This window comes from Doryrhamphus excisus, chromosome 16 (genome assembly GCF_030265055.1).
Source record: "Doryrhamphus excisus isolate RoL2022-K1 chromosome 16, RoL_Dexc_1.0, whole genome shotgun sequence".
Taxonomy (NCBI): Eukaryota; Metazoa; Chordata; class Actinopteri; order Syngnathiformes; family Syngnathidae; genus Doryrhamphus; species Doryrhamphus excisus.
The window spans coordinates 13565998-13581878 of record NC_080481.1 but is presented as its reverse complement, the minus strand read 5'-3'; the positions used below and the strand labels follow the sequence as shown (position 1 = coordinate 13581878).

General features: G+C 41.2%; 2 protein-coding genes across 2 annotated transcripts; one reads left to right on the top strand and one right to left on the bottom strand.

Annotated features, from left to right (window-relative positions):
* The first annotated feature begins 1250 nt into the window (after positions 1-1250).
* LOC131104716 (chitinase-3-like protein 2) lies at positions 1251-3179 on the top strand. Its single transcript, XM_058052206.1, has 8 exons — positions 1251-1301; positions 1395-1448; positions 1547-1670; positions 1750-1856; positions 1926-1998; positions 2560-2709; positions 2788-2853; positions 2951-3179. Exons 2-8 carry the CDS (start codon positions 1432-1434, stop codon positions 3086-3088), a joined length of 675 nt encoding a protein of 224 aa, XP_057908189.1. The 5' UTR covers positions 1251-1301; positions 1395-1431; the 3' UTR covers positions 3089-3179.
* A 4004-nt stretch (positions 3180-7183) lies between these two features.
* Positions 7184-15729, bottom strand: rnd1a (Rho family GTPase 1a). The gene is made up of 5 exons (XM_058052339.1): positions 15366-15729; positions 13939-14026; positions 10709-10818; positions 10498-10632; positions 7184-10421 (listed from the first exon to the last, which is right to left on the bottom strand). The coding sequence occupies exons 1-5, from the start codon at positions 15483-15485 to the stop codon at positions 10176-10178; spliced, it is 699 nt and encodes a 232-aa protein (XP_057908322.1). The 5' UTR covers positions 15486-15729; the 3' UTR covers positions 7184-10175.
* Between the last annotated feature and the right edge of the window lie 152 nt (positions 15730-15881).

Genomic DNA, 15881 nt, shown 5'->3' with positions numbered 1-15881 from the left:
TTAATCTGAAATTGTTTTGCTTTTAAAGGAACCAAATGAAAACATTTCTGATTAAGTATGTCATTTGAAGGTCTCTGTGTGATCACCGCTCAGTTGGGTAAGTACTTCAAAATTATAGGTATCGCTTTCAAATTGCACTTATTCTCTAAACTTGAATATACCACATCGTATTCATACTGTATTGTTGAAGCGAAATGTTACACCTTAAACCGGTCAAACTGGAATAAAAAATATATATATAAACAAACCAGAGAATCAGAATCAGAAAAGGGTTTATTGCCAGGTATGATCAAACACATACTAGGAATTTGTTTTGGTATAGTAGCTGCAGACACAATCTATTAAAAAAGAATGAAAAATACAAAATATACAGAATAAACAGTATAAAAAGTCACAAATAGCCATCAATTACTCATTAAAAAAATAATTTCCACCACCAGGGGCGGCCATATGTACATATATGTAGTTTCTTTCATCTACTGGTCTGAGTAACTTTTGCATAACCGTTTTTTCATGCATTTTTATTTTGCTTTGTATTTAGGTCTATACACATGTGTCTATACATATACAGTAAACCTCGGATATATCAGATTCAATTGTTCCCACTGGTTTTGTCCGATATAAGCGAAATCCGTTATATGCGTATACCGGAAAATGTCCGTTTTACGCATATATCGGATTTATATCCGGTATATGCGTAAATCGGATTTTATCCGTTATAAAAAGGCACTTCCTTGACTATGTTTCCAATGTACCTGGACGCGCAGGCAACGCTGCAAACGCTGCAAATGACGTCGTATAGCGGCCTGTCACGATTCGGCGAATCGGAGCGCCACGATGCGGCCATTCGATATATGCGAGGGAAATTTAATGGAAATGCATTGGAACGGGACTGGAGATTTTGTCCGAAATAGGCGAAATCCGTTATAAAAAATCTGATATATGCAATGAATTTTTATTGGAAATGCATTACAGAAAAATTGGTTCTTTTTTATCTGTCCGTTGTGAGCGAATTTCCGATATATCCGAGTCAGATATATCCGAGGTTTACTGTACTATATATTTAGTTTACTTAAACACCTTGCTTCCTCATTTACAGGCTCGACCGACAGACTGGTGTGTCACTTTAACAGCGGCACGGGCGACCAACTGGAGAACACACCGTTTGATATTTCCAACCTCGTCGATCCATTTCTCTGTACTCATGTGATCTATAGCTTTGTCACCATTGACAACGCAGGAATACATGACATCCAACAGCATGTACAAAAATTTCAGGAATTCGATAATCTAAAGATCAGGTCAGAGCTTTTTGCTGAGGATTTTGTTATGTAGTTTTTTGTTGTTAGGCATATGTTAATTATACTAACTAGTAAACATGTACGGGCCAACAGCAATCCGGATCTTAAAACGCTTCTGGAGGTGAGGCTGATGCATTTCAATGATGTGTAAGTTTATACTATATATGTATAATAATATTACAAAAATGTCCTTTGTGCAACTTTTGTTGTTTGTAAAGAGCACTTGTTTTTCCTCACATGATAAGCATACAAGCAAGCAGCGACACTGTTATTTTGTCCATAATCGATACCCTACACCAATATGGGTTTGATGGGCTGAACATCTTCTTGACATGGAATATGGACTCTGAATTCGAAGCGCTCATCCATGTAAGTTATGTCTTACTGTTTACTGTTTACTGTTTATACAAGACTTCACAATGCTTTTTTTTTTTTTTTTTTTGCATAGAACCTCCGACTGGCCTTGACTTCAAATGACGGTCTACTGCTCACTGCTAGTGTTTCCGCTACCCCAGCAGTCATTGCTGATAGTTTTCAGGTCGACGAAATTGCCAAGTAAATATAAAGGTCATTTGTATACTTTTCTGCTTACTTTGATCGGTAAGAATCTTTCTGTTTGATCAGTAACCTAGACTTCTTGAATGTGAGGACGTCAGAATTTGACATTTTCCCCGCCAACCCATTTTTTGAGCAAACGGTCAGTACCAACCAGCTCCTGCAACTACAGTAAACCTCGGATATATCGGACTCGGATATATCGGAAATTCGCTCACAACGGACAGATAAAAAAGAACCGATTTTTCTGTAATGCATTTCCAATAAAAAATTCATTGCATATATCGGATTTTTTTATAACGGATTTCGCCTATTTCGGACAAAATCTCCAGTCCCGTTCCAATGCATTTCCATTAAATTTCCCTCGCATATATCGGATGGCCGCATCGTGGCACTCCGATTCGCCGAATCGTGACAGGCCGCTATACGACGTCATTTGCAGCGTTTGCAGCGTTGCCTGCGCGTCCAGGTACATTGGAAACATAGTCAAGGAAGTGCCTTTTTATAACGGATAAAATCCGATTTACGCATATACCGGATATAAATCCGATATATGCGTAAAACGGACATTTTCCGGTATACGCATATAACGGATTTCGCTTATATCGGACAAAACCAGTGGGAACAATTGAATCCGATATATCCGAGGTTTACTGTACATCTCTATGTCGATTTTTTCCTGAAAGTTTTGCCCATATTTTAGAAATTTGCAATGGAGTCCTTGCTCGTGAAGGGAGCACCGGCGCATAAGCTAAACTTGGGAATTGCAGCTTATGGAGAAGAGTTTAGCATTTTCCCCAGTTTTGTTGACCCAGGACTAACTCAAATTCCAGGTCTCGGGACCTATTACAAGGTAACAGATGAAATCAGCACCATCTTCCATGTTAATGACTCAGGATACAAAGTGCCAAAATGTGACTCTTCCTTCCAGGTGTGTGACGGCCAGCATCCCAGTGTTTGGGTGAGCTATGACAGCATCGACATCATAAGCGCAAAGGTATAAGCCATCTCGGTATTATTGCAATGAAGTCATCATTTGGGACACAAATGGGACTCAAATTTGTAGTTCACATTTTTCTTTATGATCCATACAGGTGGCGTATATAGAAGACAACAATTTTGGAGGAGCCTTTGTCATGCCGATTCACCTGGAAAACATCGATGGGATTAACTGCAGTCCGGGTCAATATTCTACCATCCAAAATTTGCGTGATGTGATGGATATTTGGTGATTGATTATTCACTCACTTACTACAAAGATGGATGGTTTCATGACAGGAAAATAGGGCCTTACTTTATTGTTATAAAGAAGGAATACATTTATTTTGGCTTGCTTTTTTGGTATATGGATATTAGAAAACCAATGCTTATGTAGTGTATACATTGTTACCTTGCTGTGGGACTAATCTTTATTTTGACTGATTCAAATATAATTAGTTGTGGTGTAATCAGAAGACAATTATGTAATGACGCAGGTGTATTATGGTGACAGACATCAGCCTGCATTTCACTGATGGTTCTTGGTTTATTGAGTGACTGTGGGTAACCCGAAAAAAACAATAAAAATGTCAATAATAATTGACACTGAAATTCAACAATGGTTGCTTTGATTGCTTCTGTATTTTAAAAACAGCATCTGCAAAAAGAAGCCTGTGGTGGGATGACACCTTGTGGTGAATGTAGTTATGCCTCAATATGGGAAAACATGACTACTGCTGATACCAGTTTGGATTGCAAAAGCTTTATTTATATGCACGTCTATTAAATAATGAAATGATAAAATATGATAACACAAATGACAGATGCGTATGTGGAATGATCACTATATAGAAATTCATTCATTCATTTTCTACCGCTTTTCCTCACGAGGGTCGCGGGGGTGCTGGAGCCTATCCCAGCTGTCTTCGGGCGAAAGGCGGGGTACACCCTGTACTGGCCGCCAGCCAATCACAGGGCACATATAGACAAACAACCATTCACACTCACATTCATACCTATGGACAATTTGGAGTCGCTAATTAACCTAGCATGTTTTTGGAATGTGGGAGGAAACCGGAGTACCCGGAGAAAACCCACGCATGCACGGGGAGAACATGCAAACTCCACACAGAGATGACCGAGGGTGGAATTGAACCCTGGTCTCCTATCTGTGAGGTCTGCGCGCTAACCACTCGACCGCCGTGCAGCCCCGTCATATAGAAATAATGCCTGAAAATTCGATTTTTGACTCCAAATTGTGCATAGGTATGAATGTGAGTGTGAATGGTTGTTTGTCTATATGTGCCCTGTGATTGGCTGGCGACCAGTCCAGGGTGTACCCCGCCTCTTGCCAGAAGACAGCTGGGATAGGCTCCAGCATCCCCGCCACCCTCATGAGGATAAGCGGTAGAAAATGAAAAAATATATGGGTGTTCATATCTTGGGCTGCACGGTGGTCGAGTGGTTAGCGCACAGGCCTCACAGCTAGGAGACCCAAGTTCAATTCCAGCCTTCAGCCATCTCTATGTGGAGTTTGCATGTATTCCGGTTTCCTCCCACATTCCAAAAACATGCTAGGCTAATTGGCGACTCCAAATTGTCCATAGGTATGAATGTGAGTGTGAATGGTTGTTTGTCTATATGTGCCCTGTGATTGGCTGGCCACCAGTCCAGGGTGTACCCCGCCTCTCATCCAAAGACAGCTGGGATAAGCTCCAGCACCCCTGCGACCCTCGTGAGGAAAAAGCGGTAGAAAATGAATGAATGAATGATATGTTTATGCTCTGCTGAAAGAATTGGAACTTATACGCTCAAATGTAGATACTATACCTCACCACAGATGTACAGAGATACACGCAGGATATTTTCTTGAATTTGACATGAAAACGGAAACAGATAAGAACAAGTCATACACTACTATAGTTCCTGATGTTGAATCAGTGTTTGAACCCAGAAGAGATGACATTAATCTGAGTGCGGGTGCAGCACAGATCCTTACAAGCGACTCGCCTCCTCTTCTGTTAATAATAAGGAGGCCATGAGTCATCACTCTATCCTGAGTGTGATAAGTGAGGAATGCCAAACATTCAGCCACGACATCCCATGTCCCACGGACAGATGGCGATAGGCGATGGCCGAGGCCGTGATAAGCATTGACACAATTTAAGGGGAAGACAAAACAAAGGACAGATAGTTGGTTACATAAAAAAAACTCTTCAATGGGGGCTTTGCACATTTTGGTTATATGTACAATAAGGGATCGCATGGCAGTAGAACGACTAGCATGTTTGCTTCCTAGTCAGGATGCTGAGGGTTGAACTCAATGTTTGGTACTGTATGAATCTAATTGTTTTTAACATTCTATTAAAAAATCGGGGCAGCACGGTGGTCGAGTGGTTAGCACGCAGACCTCACAGCTAGGAGACCAGGGTTCAATTCCACCCTCGGTCATCTCTGTGTAGAGTTTGCATGTTCTCCCCGTGCATGCGTGGGTTTTCTCCGGGTACTCCAGTTTCCTCCCACATTCCAAAGACAGCTGGGATAGGCTCCAGCATCCCCCGCGACCCTCGTGAGGAAAAGCGGGAGAAAATGAATGAATGAAAAATATAGGGCAGAAACCACCAGCGTCTTTTTGCAGCTTCTTTCATCATCTTCTGTCATCCACGATGACTGTGTGGGTTTTGAATCAATAAGTAACACACTCCAAATTGTTTGTTATTGTGTGTTGCTGCTCTATAGGAGCCCACAACTTAATACTAAGGGCAAAAAAAAAGAGCATAATAGGTCCCCTTTTGGCGGCACGGCGGTCTGGTGGTTAGTGCGCAGACCTCACAGCTTGGAGACCAGGGTTCGGTCCCCGCCCTCGGCCATCTCTGTGTGGAGTTTGCATGTTCTCCCCGTGCATGCGTGGGTTTTCTCCGGGTACTCCGGTTTCCTCCCACATTCCAAAAACATGCTAGGTTAATTGGCGACTCCAAATTGTCCATAGGTATGAATGTGAGTGTGAATGGTTGTTTGTCTATATGTGCCCTGTGATTGGCTGGCGACCAGTCCAGGGTGTACCCCGCCTCTCGCCCGAAGACAGCTGGGATAGGCTCCAGCACCCCCGCGACCCTCGTGAGGAAAAAGCGGTAGAAAATGAATGAATGAATGAAGGTCCCCTTTTGTGAAAAACACTAAACTGACAAATCAAATCATAAATGCAAAAAAAATCTACTGTATACATATGTGTGTGTGTGTATTGGGGGAAGGGTTGATCCTGCGCTGTCTGAATTTCATGTAAGACTGATTTTATCATACAATGGAGTGTAAAAGGTTCATAGGAATGAGTTGGCAGTCAACACAATACCGCAGACACAAGATTGCTGTCTCAGTCTTCATTAGATTGTAACATTTATAAAAGGCTATCGTAACCTTGACATGTGAAGGATATACTGTATTATCACTTTTGTTAGAGACATAACGCCGCTATCAGTGCCTTTTCTCTTCAGTGCCTTTAGATGTACCCAAATAATCCTTTGTTCCAATTTGATTACAAAAGGTGCTTCAAGAATTATAATAGGCTGCACGGTGGAGAGTGGTTAGCGTGCAGAACACACAGCTAGGAGACATGGGCCAAATGTGGCCCGCAGGACACTAGTTTGAGGCCCCCGCCTTGATATGAAAGTTCAATGTTAGTGCGGCCCGCGCAAGTTTGATATGGATGCTGTATGGTATCATGTACCCAGAAAAAATTATTACGTTTGATTAATGTTCATGTTAAAGGTTAAATAACTGTTAATAGTTATCCTCCCTATCTGTGTGGAAGTGGTAAGTTTTGGGCTATTTAAGTTTAAAGAAAATAACTTGAAGGCTACCGTTCAGGTCGCTAGCTCTCTAATTTGCGAGTTAGCATGTGTCTCAAGACCCTGCAGTTGCGCAATATGTTGTAAATAAAAAGAGTATAAATGTGACTATAGTTGTGTTTTGTCATGTCTACAGGGCTCTAATAATGCTTTGTTCATTTTAATCTGAAAAAATAATTTGTCTACCCACCAACTATATGTGGTTTCTTAAGTTTTTATTATTTGCCGTTTTATTATTATTATTGTTGTATTTATTTATTACTGATTGATTGATTTTCTTTATTCTTGATTTGTTTATTTATCTTTCTTCTTATTTTGTGTAGAAAAATAAAAAGTAAGATCTTTGAGAACAGTGGAATGTTTTATCAGAGCTTTTATTGTAGAAAATCGAAACCAAAGCAAAGTTTATTAATTTTTCTGTTTTTAATAAATGCGATTTTTTATTATTTTTTTGAAAAACCTGATGCGGCCCAGTCTTGCCCAGACCCTAGCTCCAGTGGCCCCCAGGTAAATTGAGTTTGAGACCCCTGCTCATGAGGATAAGCGATAGAAAATTAATAATAATAATACATTTTATTTAAAAGCCCTTTTCTAAAAACTGAAATCCACTTAGAATGAAGCAAGTGATGCATTCAAAGCCACAAATCCATAAAACAGACCAGTTGATGTTTTTTTACATGAGACTTAAAGGTGGACAGGCTAGTGCAATTACGGGTGGGAGTCCCAGAGGGGGCAGCGATTGAGAGGGTGGGGCGGGGGACAGGAGGTCGTCATCAAGAGGAATAAAAGTCACAAAAAAATGAACTTTGAATATTTTTATTTCAATAAAGCTTTGAAGATGGAAAATAGTGTACTGTATGGTCATAGCAAATACAGAATCGATTCAATAATTTAAGCCATTATTGGCAAGTTCAAAGAAATACTTTTTCATCACAAGCGAGGGGAGATATGTACAAAAAAAAAGGGAGAAAACCGAAATACTGGAGGGACTGTGAAATAAAAACATCAACAATACAGCTACAGGTGTATTTTTTAGAGGACGTGCCAACGTCCCTTGGCTGCGACTGACTGGCGTCTTTAGAAGCAGACAACAAGCATGGCCGTCGCCTAAAGCTGTGGCTTCTGTTTAATGCTACAAATGAAAGGTTAGGCACCCCCCCCTTTTTTTTTGCGAGAGCCATCCCTCCATCTCTGCGCTTACGCCTGACCCTGCTCACACTGTTGCTAGGCAACATGCTGAATTCCAGTGTTCTCTATTACCAGACAACGCCGGTCTTCTTGGTGCAGACCTACAAATCATCAATTCCTCCATTAGCTGCGCTGTCAACGGATACGAATGCTCAAGTGAACACATCAACAGCAATAGTAAAGATAGCTGGAAGCAAATCGGAACATCCATACGGTAGATTTGATGTTACGGATGAAAATTGTATAGAAGCTATCATTTCCACAGGACAGGACCAGCCTGTTTGTGTGATCGGCATCACCTGTATATGTGCGTTAATGCTAACGAGGCAGATTGCATAATGAGCTACAGGCCAGGTTCATCACATATCACACACACATCAAGGACCATGTGAAACGAAACTACAACCGTGCAAAAAGGGAAATGGACTGCAGATGAATCATTCCATGTTGATATTGCAGCACTAAAGTTAATCACGCAATGGCGGCGACAATACGTGACGTCTTCACGTGGATCACATCTTACACCGGAGGACTCATGCGAGAGCTTAGTCATATCGTGTGTCCCTCGAGTTCATCCTCCCACCATCTTTCTTGCCAAATCGCTCTTCCCTCGCTGCTGCTTTCTCCACTGTCAGCTTTAATCCAAATGAAAAACAGTACAAGGACAGCAAAGGGAATCGTTCCTTCAAGGACTGCTGTTATGGAGAGTTTTCCGACTGTAGCTTCAATGTGCCCCGTGGTGCCAGAAAATGCAGTTCCCGTCCAAGGGATCGTTTGTGACATGAACCGGACAAATCATTAAGGACACGCGCACAAGTTAAGAAATAATATTTCACGCAGAACATTTGTAGGACTATACCATCTTTCGCTTTGACAGTAGCCATGTTTACATGGAGTCAAATATTCCAATTCCATTCGGGTTATTTGCTCAAACGGAAAGAATCTAACCTTTGTATACACCTCATTCCGAAAGAAAAGTGCCAATCTGAATGAATTTATAATCGGATTCACAGGGGTGGAATATTCCTTTCCCTAATCCGATTGAGGTATCTTGTATCGGAAAGTCGCCAGGGTGTGTTCTTTCAGCGCATGCTCAGCCGTAACGTAACACGCAGGTTTTGAAAATGGCGGTGAGCAGTCATCACTGGACTACAGCGGAAAGTTCGTTTTTGATACAAACTTTAAAAGACCTGAATGGAATTCATTCATTCATTTTCTTCCGCTTTTTCCTCACGAGGGTCACAGGGGTGCTGGAGCCTATCCCAGCTGTCTTGGGGCGAGAGGCAGGGTACAACCTGGACTGGTCGCCAGCCAATCACAGGGCACATATAGACAAACAACCATTCACACTCACATTCATACCTATGGACAATTTGGAGTCGCTAATTAACCTAGCATGTTTTTGGAATGTGGGAGGAAACCGGAGTACCCGGAGAAAACCCACGCATGCCCGAGGAGAACATGCAAACTCCACACAGAGATGGCCGAGGGTGGAATTGAACCCTGGTCTCCTAGCTGTGAGGTCTGCGCGCTAACCACTCGACCGCCATGCCACCTATTAGTGCCGCCTATTATTAATGTATTATTATTTAATGTATTATTATTAAAAAATTATCCCATCCCCTCTACGCCTCTTCTTCTTCTTCGTCATTTTCAAAAGCGTTGCAACTGTCCCAACAACCGTGGTAATCACACTCTCGTCCGCCATCTTTGATGAATCATGTGATGTTATTTACGTTTTACTGCGCATGTCCCATTGACTATTCCGTTTAATTATAGCGGTGCATGTAGACAGGAGATTGGAATATTCCTTTTCCATGTATACACTGTTTCCTGGTACATCATTCGGATAGAGGAAAATCTCATGTAAACGTGGCTACTGTTAGCCCATTTTTCGATCGAACCCGCAACCCCTAATCACAAAGGGTCAATAAAGCAACCAACATATCAATCAAAAGTGCAGATTATCAATGAATATGCAGCTGTACTTAATAAAGTGTCCAGTCTTCCAGGCAGATGAGTGCTAATGAATGTGATGTGTTCAAATGCAGCATTCCCCTTTCTCGTTTAAAATCTTGGATGACCTTCCTTACAACGACCTTTGTGCGAGGAGTCTATGGCCTCTATATTTGCACATACAGTATGTAGGATTTACAGTCAATTAATTAGGAACTTCTTGATCGTTTTCAGCTTGTCTCCGTTGAATATAGAGGGAGAAATGACAGTGTTGTTTTGTGGTGAAGTGAAGCGAAGTACAGTGGATTTCAAAATCCACACTTGTCCTCATATGCAAGCATATGCATTGTGCTCACATGATGGTGCAGCTCTTTGACTTGTCCTTGCTGAAAGTGGAGGAGAGGAGCTCTGTCTTGCTGGGGAGGTGTAGGAGTCTCTTGGAGAGTCGGCGAACCGGGCTGGGTTTGTTTGCCGGCTGTAGTTTGTCCATGCAGGCCAGCGCCGCCGCACGAAATACACTATGGATGCTTTTCTCCGATGTGAAGGCCGAGCACTCCAGGTACGCTTCAGCTCCGAGTTGCTTGGCCCAGGAACAACCCTGCAGTGAGGAAGGAAATCATCAATATTAGAGGAGTAAAGATGTGAAAATTGAAAAAAAAAAAAAATGAATATACCTGCTCATGGGAAATTGGCGTCTGTTTCTGACTGGACAGCTCCATGCGTGTACAGACATCTGTGCGTAGGTCTGCCTTGCAGCCTATGAGCAAGATCCGTGTGCACGGACAGAAGTCCTGGATCTCTGCTTTCCACTACAAAAATATGACACTGTTTACTGGGGTAAAAACATACAGTGATGTTTTGTGGCATATTCAGTAGCGTGGCTACCTTCTTTAGAGCATTATCTATTGTGTCTGGTCTGCTGATGTCAAAGCATAAGAGGACTGCATCGGAATCACTGTAGCAGAGAGGCCTGACGTTGTTGTAGTATGGGGAACCTTCAAGGACAGAGCAGGATACAAACATGAGACAGCGTGGGCAGGGGTTCCGTATATTATATGTCTAGTTTTTCTTTTTTTTTTTACACAACAAATAATGACTTCCACTCTGATATGCCAAGTCTCAATTAATTGCCGGATGAGTCAGCCTGAAATAAATACCCCCTTTTTTTTCCCTCGGAGGCGAATTTCCATCAAGCAATCATTGTTTTTGTGTATTCTTTATAAAATATATATACATATTTAAGCAAATTGTTCATATTTATGGCCTAAATCAGGGGTCTCAAACATGCGGCCCGCGGGCCAAATGTGGCCCGCAGGACACTAGTTTGAGGCCCCCGCGCAAGTTTGATATGGATGCTGTATGGTATCATGTACCCAGAAAAAAATATTACGTTTGATTAATGTTCATGTTAAAGGTTAAATAACTGTTAATAGTTATCCTCCCTATCCGTGTGGAAGTGGTAAGTTTTTGGCTATTTAAGTTTAAAGGAAATAACTTGAAGGCTACCGTTTAGGTGGCTAGCTCTGTAGTTTGCGAGTTAGCATGTGTCTCAAGACCCTGCAGTTGCGCAATATGTTGTAAATAAAAAAAGTATAAATGTGACTATAGGCGTGTTTTGTCATGTCTACAGGGCTCTAATAATGCTTTTTCATTTTAATCTGAAAAAAATAATTTGTCTACCCACCAGAAAATACGGTAAATAATAAATGATGACAGTATCAGTAAGAAAGACAATATTAAGTCATAATGACACAATACAGGCAGGAAGAATAGGATTCCCATATGAAATCGAGACAAATTCACTACAAACAGAGTATAAAAACAAATATGACGTGCGCATAAAACATATTTAACCTCCATTTCCATAAAAAGCAACACTATCAAGATGCTATTTTGAGCCCCCAGGCATGCTCCTGTGCTAAAAGCAGACAGGATGTCCGTTGTCCATTGTCTTGCTTCTGCTACCTAATAACTTCCCACACACCAGCACAGAGATTTAATTTCCTCTGCTTTTCCTCAGGGGGGTAAATATGCACCACAAGACTTTGTTGGAGTAATTATATCACACAGGAATACTTCTAATAAGCACACATTATTAACAGTCATGCCATCTTGAGGAATGTGAGAGTCTTGAGACATTTCTAAAAAAAAAAAGGGATCTTAAAAATGACACAGTAAGTTATACAACTCTATCCTTCCCCGGGAATGAAAGAGTGGCTCACATAACAACCAAGGAATGATGTAAGGCTTAAGAAAGAGGAGGCAGAAAGATATAAGAAGACCACCACCCACCTACACAAGGCCCTGCACACACAAACTAAACACGTGAACGCAAAATTGCTAAAAAAAAAAAAAATCATGACTAACCCAAATAACATATAAATAACAGAAAGTGTGCCATCTCTAAGATCTATAAAGAAACATAAACTTCATGGCCACAGGACACAAACCTACAAACACACAAAGAAGTATTTTTGGCCAGCGAGCAAGTCGTGTATTTGTTTTCTCACAGTATCCCTCACTTGTGCCTTCTGTTCTCATAATAGAATAGGACACACACACACTTCCACCCCCTGCGTGGTCTAAGGCAAGCCCCACTCGACAGTAAAACAAGCCTTCCGCAAGCCAACTGGCACAGGTCAACATCCTTCTGGCCCGGTCCTGATAATCCATCACGGAACGAAAACACTCAAATGCAACAGTTTTTAGATATTAGTGATGAGAAGTCCAACTGTGACAATTCTACTTCATAGCACTGAAACAGGAGTTCAGAACATGCTGAAAGAGATTCTGTCATTCATTCATTTATTCATTTTCTACCGCTTTTTACTCACAAGGGTCGCAGGGGGGGTGCTGGAGCCTATCCCAGCTGTCTTTTGGGCGAGAGGCGGGGTACACCCTGGACTGGTCGCCAGCCAATCACAGGGCACATATAGACAAACAACCATTCACACTCACATTCATACCGATGGACAATTTGGAGTCGCCAATTAACCTAGCATGTTTTTGGAATGTGGGAGGAAACCAACCTGAAATAAATACCCCCTTTTTTTTCCCTCGGTGGCGAGTTTCCATCAAGCAATCATTGTTTTTGTGTATTCTTTGTAAAATATATAGACATATTTAAGCAAATTGTTCATATTTATGGCCTAAATCAGGGGTCTCAAACATGTGGCCCGTGGGCCAAATGCGGCCCGCAGGACACTAGTTTGAGGCCCCCGCCTTGATATGAAAGTTTAATGTTAGTGCGGCCCGCGCAAGTTTGATATGGATGCTGTATGGTATCATGTACCCAGAAAAAATTATTACGTTTGATTAATGTTCATGTTAAAGGTTAAATAACTGTTAATAGTTATCCTCCCTATCCGTGTGGAAGTGGTAAGTTTTTGGCTATTTAATTTGGAATTTGGAAACCGGAGTACCCAGAGAAAAAATCCACACATGCAAACTCCACACAGAGATGGCCGAGGGTGGAATCGAACCATGGTCCTCCTAACTGTGAGGTCTGCGCGCTAACCACTGCACCACTGTGCCACACCAGATTCTCTCACATTATTAAATATCATATGAATTAGTAGATTGTTAATATTGGCCATAGCTGATCATTGTAGGAAGTCCTTTCATATGAAATTTAGATTGTTTGATTTAAAGCAGGGCTGCATGGTGGACCGAGTGGTTAGTGTGCAGGCCACACAGCTGGGAGATGATGTGGGGTCAACCCCCCGCCGGCCATCTCTGTGTGGAGTTTGCATGTTCTCCCCGTGCGTGCGTCCTCGCACATTCCAAAAACATGCTAGGTTAATTGGCGACTCCAAATTGTCCATAGGTATGAATGTGAGTGTGAATGGTTGTTTGTCTATATGTGCCCTGTGATTGGCTGGCCACCAGTCCAGGGTGTAGGCTCCAGCACACCCGCGACCCTCTTGTTACCAAACAGCATGATTTTAGTTTTACTTAGGTTCAAGGACAATCTATTATCTGGATTAAAAACCATGTTTTGATGGTTTTGAACCATTAAGTCACATCTATTTGTCGAATATTGACTATCTGTATAGACACTGTAGATTAAACAGATGTTGTTAATCAAAGCAAAGAATGTCAACGCAAATGCTCACCTGATGTGTCCCAAAGACTCAGCTCAACACGCTGGCCGTCAAGCTCCATACAGGCAGTGTAGTTCTCGAACACAGTGGGGACGTATGTCTACAAATGGAAGAAGACCTTTTCAAATAAAACACTATCACTCTCTTGCCAGGCCAGTATTACCTGTGATGGATGATGATTAACAAATACACTGTATCAAATATGATATTATGACCAGTCTTTGATGCTTACATATCTTATATCTCATATCATATATAAAAAAAAACAGACTGTGTACATATATTTATACCAGGGGTCTCAAACACGCGGCCCGCGGGCCAAATGTGGCCCGCAGGACACTACTTTGAGGCCCCCGCCTTGATATGAAAGTGTAATGTTAGTGCGGCCCGCGCAAGTTTGATATGGATGCTGTATGGTATCATGTACCCAGAAAAAATTATTACGTTTGATTAATGTTCATGTTAAAGGTTAAATAACTGTTAATAGTTATCCTCCCTATCCGTGTGGAAGTGGTAAGTTTTTGGCTATTTAAGTTTAAAGGAAATAACTTGAAGGCTACCGTTTAGGTTGCTAGCTCTCTAGTTTGCGAGTTAGCATGTGTCTCAAGACCCTGCAGTTGCGCAATATGTTGTAAATAAAAAGAGTATAAATGTGACTATAGTCGTGTTTTGTCATGTCTACAGGGCTCTAATAATGCTTTGTTCATTTTAATCTGAAAAAAAATGATTTGTCTACCCACCAACTATATGCGGTTTCTTAAGTTTTTATTATTTGCCGTTTTATTATTATTATTTTATTTATTTATTACTGATTGATTTTCTTTATTCTTGATTTGTTTATTTATTTTTCATCTTATTTTGTGCAGAAAAAATAAAAATTAAGATATTTGAGAACAGTGGAATGTTTTGTCAGAGCTTTTATTGTAGAAAATCGGAACCAAAGCACTGAAAAAGTTTGTATATTTTTCTGTTTTTAATAAATAATGCGTTTTTTTTTTTTTTTTTTTTAAAACCTGATGCAGTCTTACCCAGACCCTAGCTCCAGTGGCCCCCAAGTAAATTGAGTTTGCGACCTCTGATTTATACTGATTTATTCTGTATATTTTGTATTTTCATTCTTTTTTTTAATAGATGTGTCTGCACCTACTTCACCAAAAACAAATTCCTAGTATGTGTTTGATCATACAATCATAGCAATAAACCATATCTGATTCTGATTCTCTACATACAGTATTGAGGACCTCTTTAAAACTGAAGTTATTGTCATATGTGCAAGCATGTTTTGACACCAACACTTTTTAAAAAATACTGCAGCATATGTCTAGTTAGAGATGGAGAGGTGATGTAACCTCTCAGTAATGCTGAGCAGTGATGATGATCGTTGCATGCATGCATGCATGTATGTATGACGGCGTGGTGCAGACAAATGAATCTCTTACCTCTGGGTAGCAATCCTTCGCCAGGACTTGTAGCATGGCTGTTTTACCGCATTGGACCTCTCCAACCAGCACTAGTTTACAGCGCGTTACAAAAGGCTGCGGGGGGCGTCTCTCCTTCATACTGGGAATAAATAACGGAATAATTGCTCAGCGGTGCAAATACAGTTCGATACCTTTCTGAAATCCACGCCGTGTTTGCTTCGTTTTAATGGGGTGACGTTAACCAGGCGGGCTGGGTATTAAACAGAGGGGGACCACTGCGGGACTTTTATATTGTGGCGCCATCCAATGAGCTGCAAAGCGTGCGTGCGTGCGCGGGCACGAGTAATAACGTGCACGCCGCCGATCGACCCTCCCTTTGCTTCATTTCAACTGGGTGTAGCATGATGATCAAGATTTTGTTTATTGTTATCTATTGGATACTAGATAACTTTACAATTATGATATTTTATACTTGTAATTTATAAGTAAAATACAATAAAAAACATTTTAACAAAAAAAACAAAAATAACTTTA

Bases quoted from the DNA above. Each gene is read 5' to 3' on its own strand.
- LOC131104716 (XM_058052206.1), top strand. The intron at 1,671-1,749 runs GTAAGTTATGTC...TTTTTTGCATAG, and splicing joins AATTCGAAGCGCTCATCCAT to AACCTCCGACTGGCCTTGAC. The intron at 2,854-2,950 runs GTATAAGCCATC...TGATCCATACAG, and splicing joins TCGACATCATAAGCGCAAAG to GTGGCGTATATAGAAGACAA.
- rnd1a (XM_058052339.1), bottom strand. From the start codon at position 15,485: ATGAAGGAGAGACGCCCCCCGCAGCCTTTTGTAACGCGCTGTAAACTA. The intron at 10,633-10,708 runs GTAGCCACGCTA...ATATTTTTGTAG, and splicing joins TAGATAATGCTCTAAAGAAG to TGGAAAGCAGAGATCCAGGA. The intron at 10,422-10,497 runs GTATATTCATTT...TCCTCACTGCAG, and splicing joins CGCCAATTTCCCATGAGCAG to GGTTGTTCCTGGGCCAAGCA.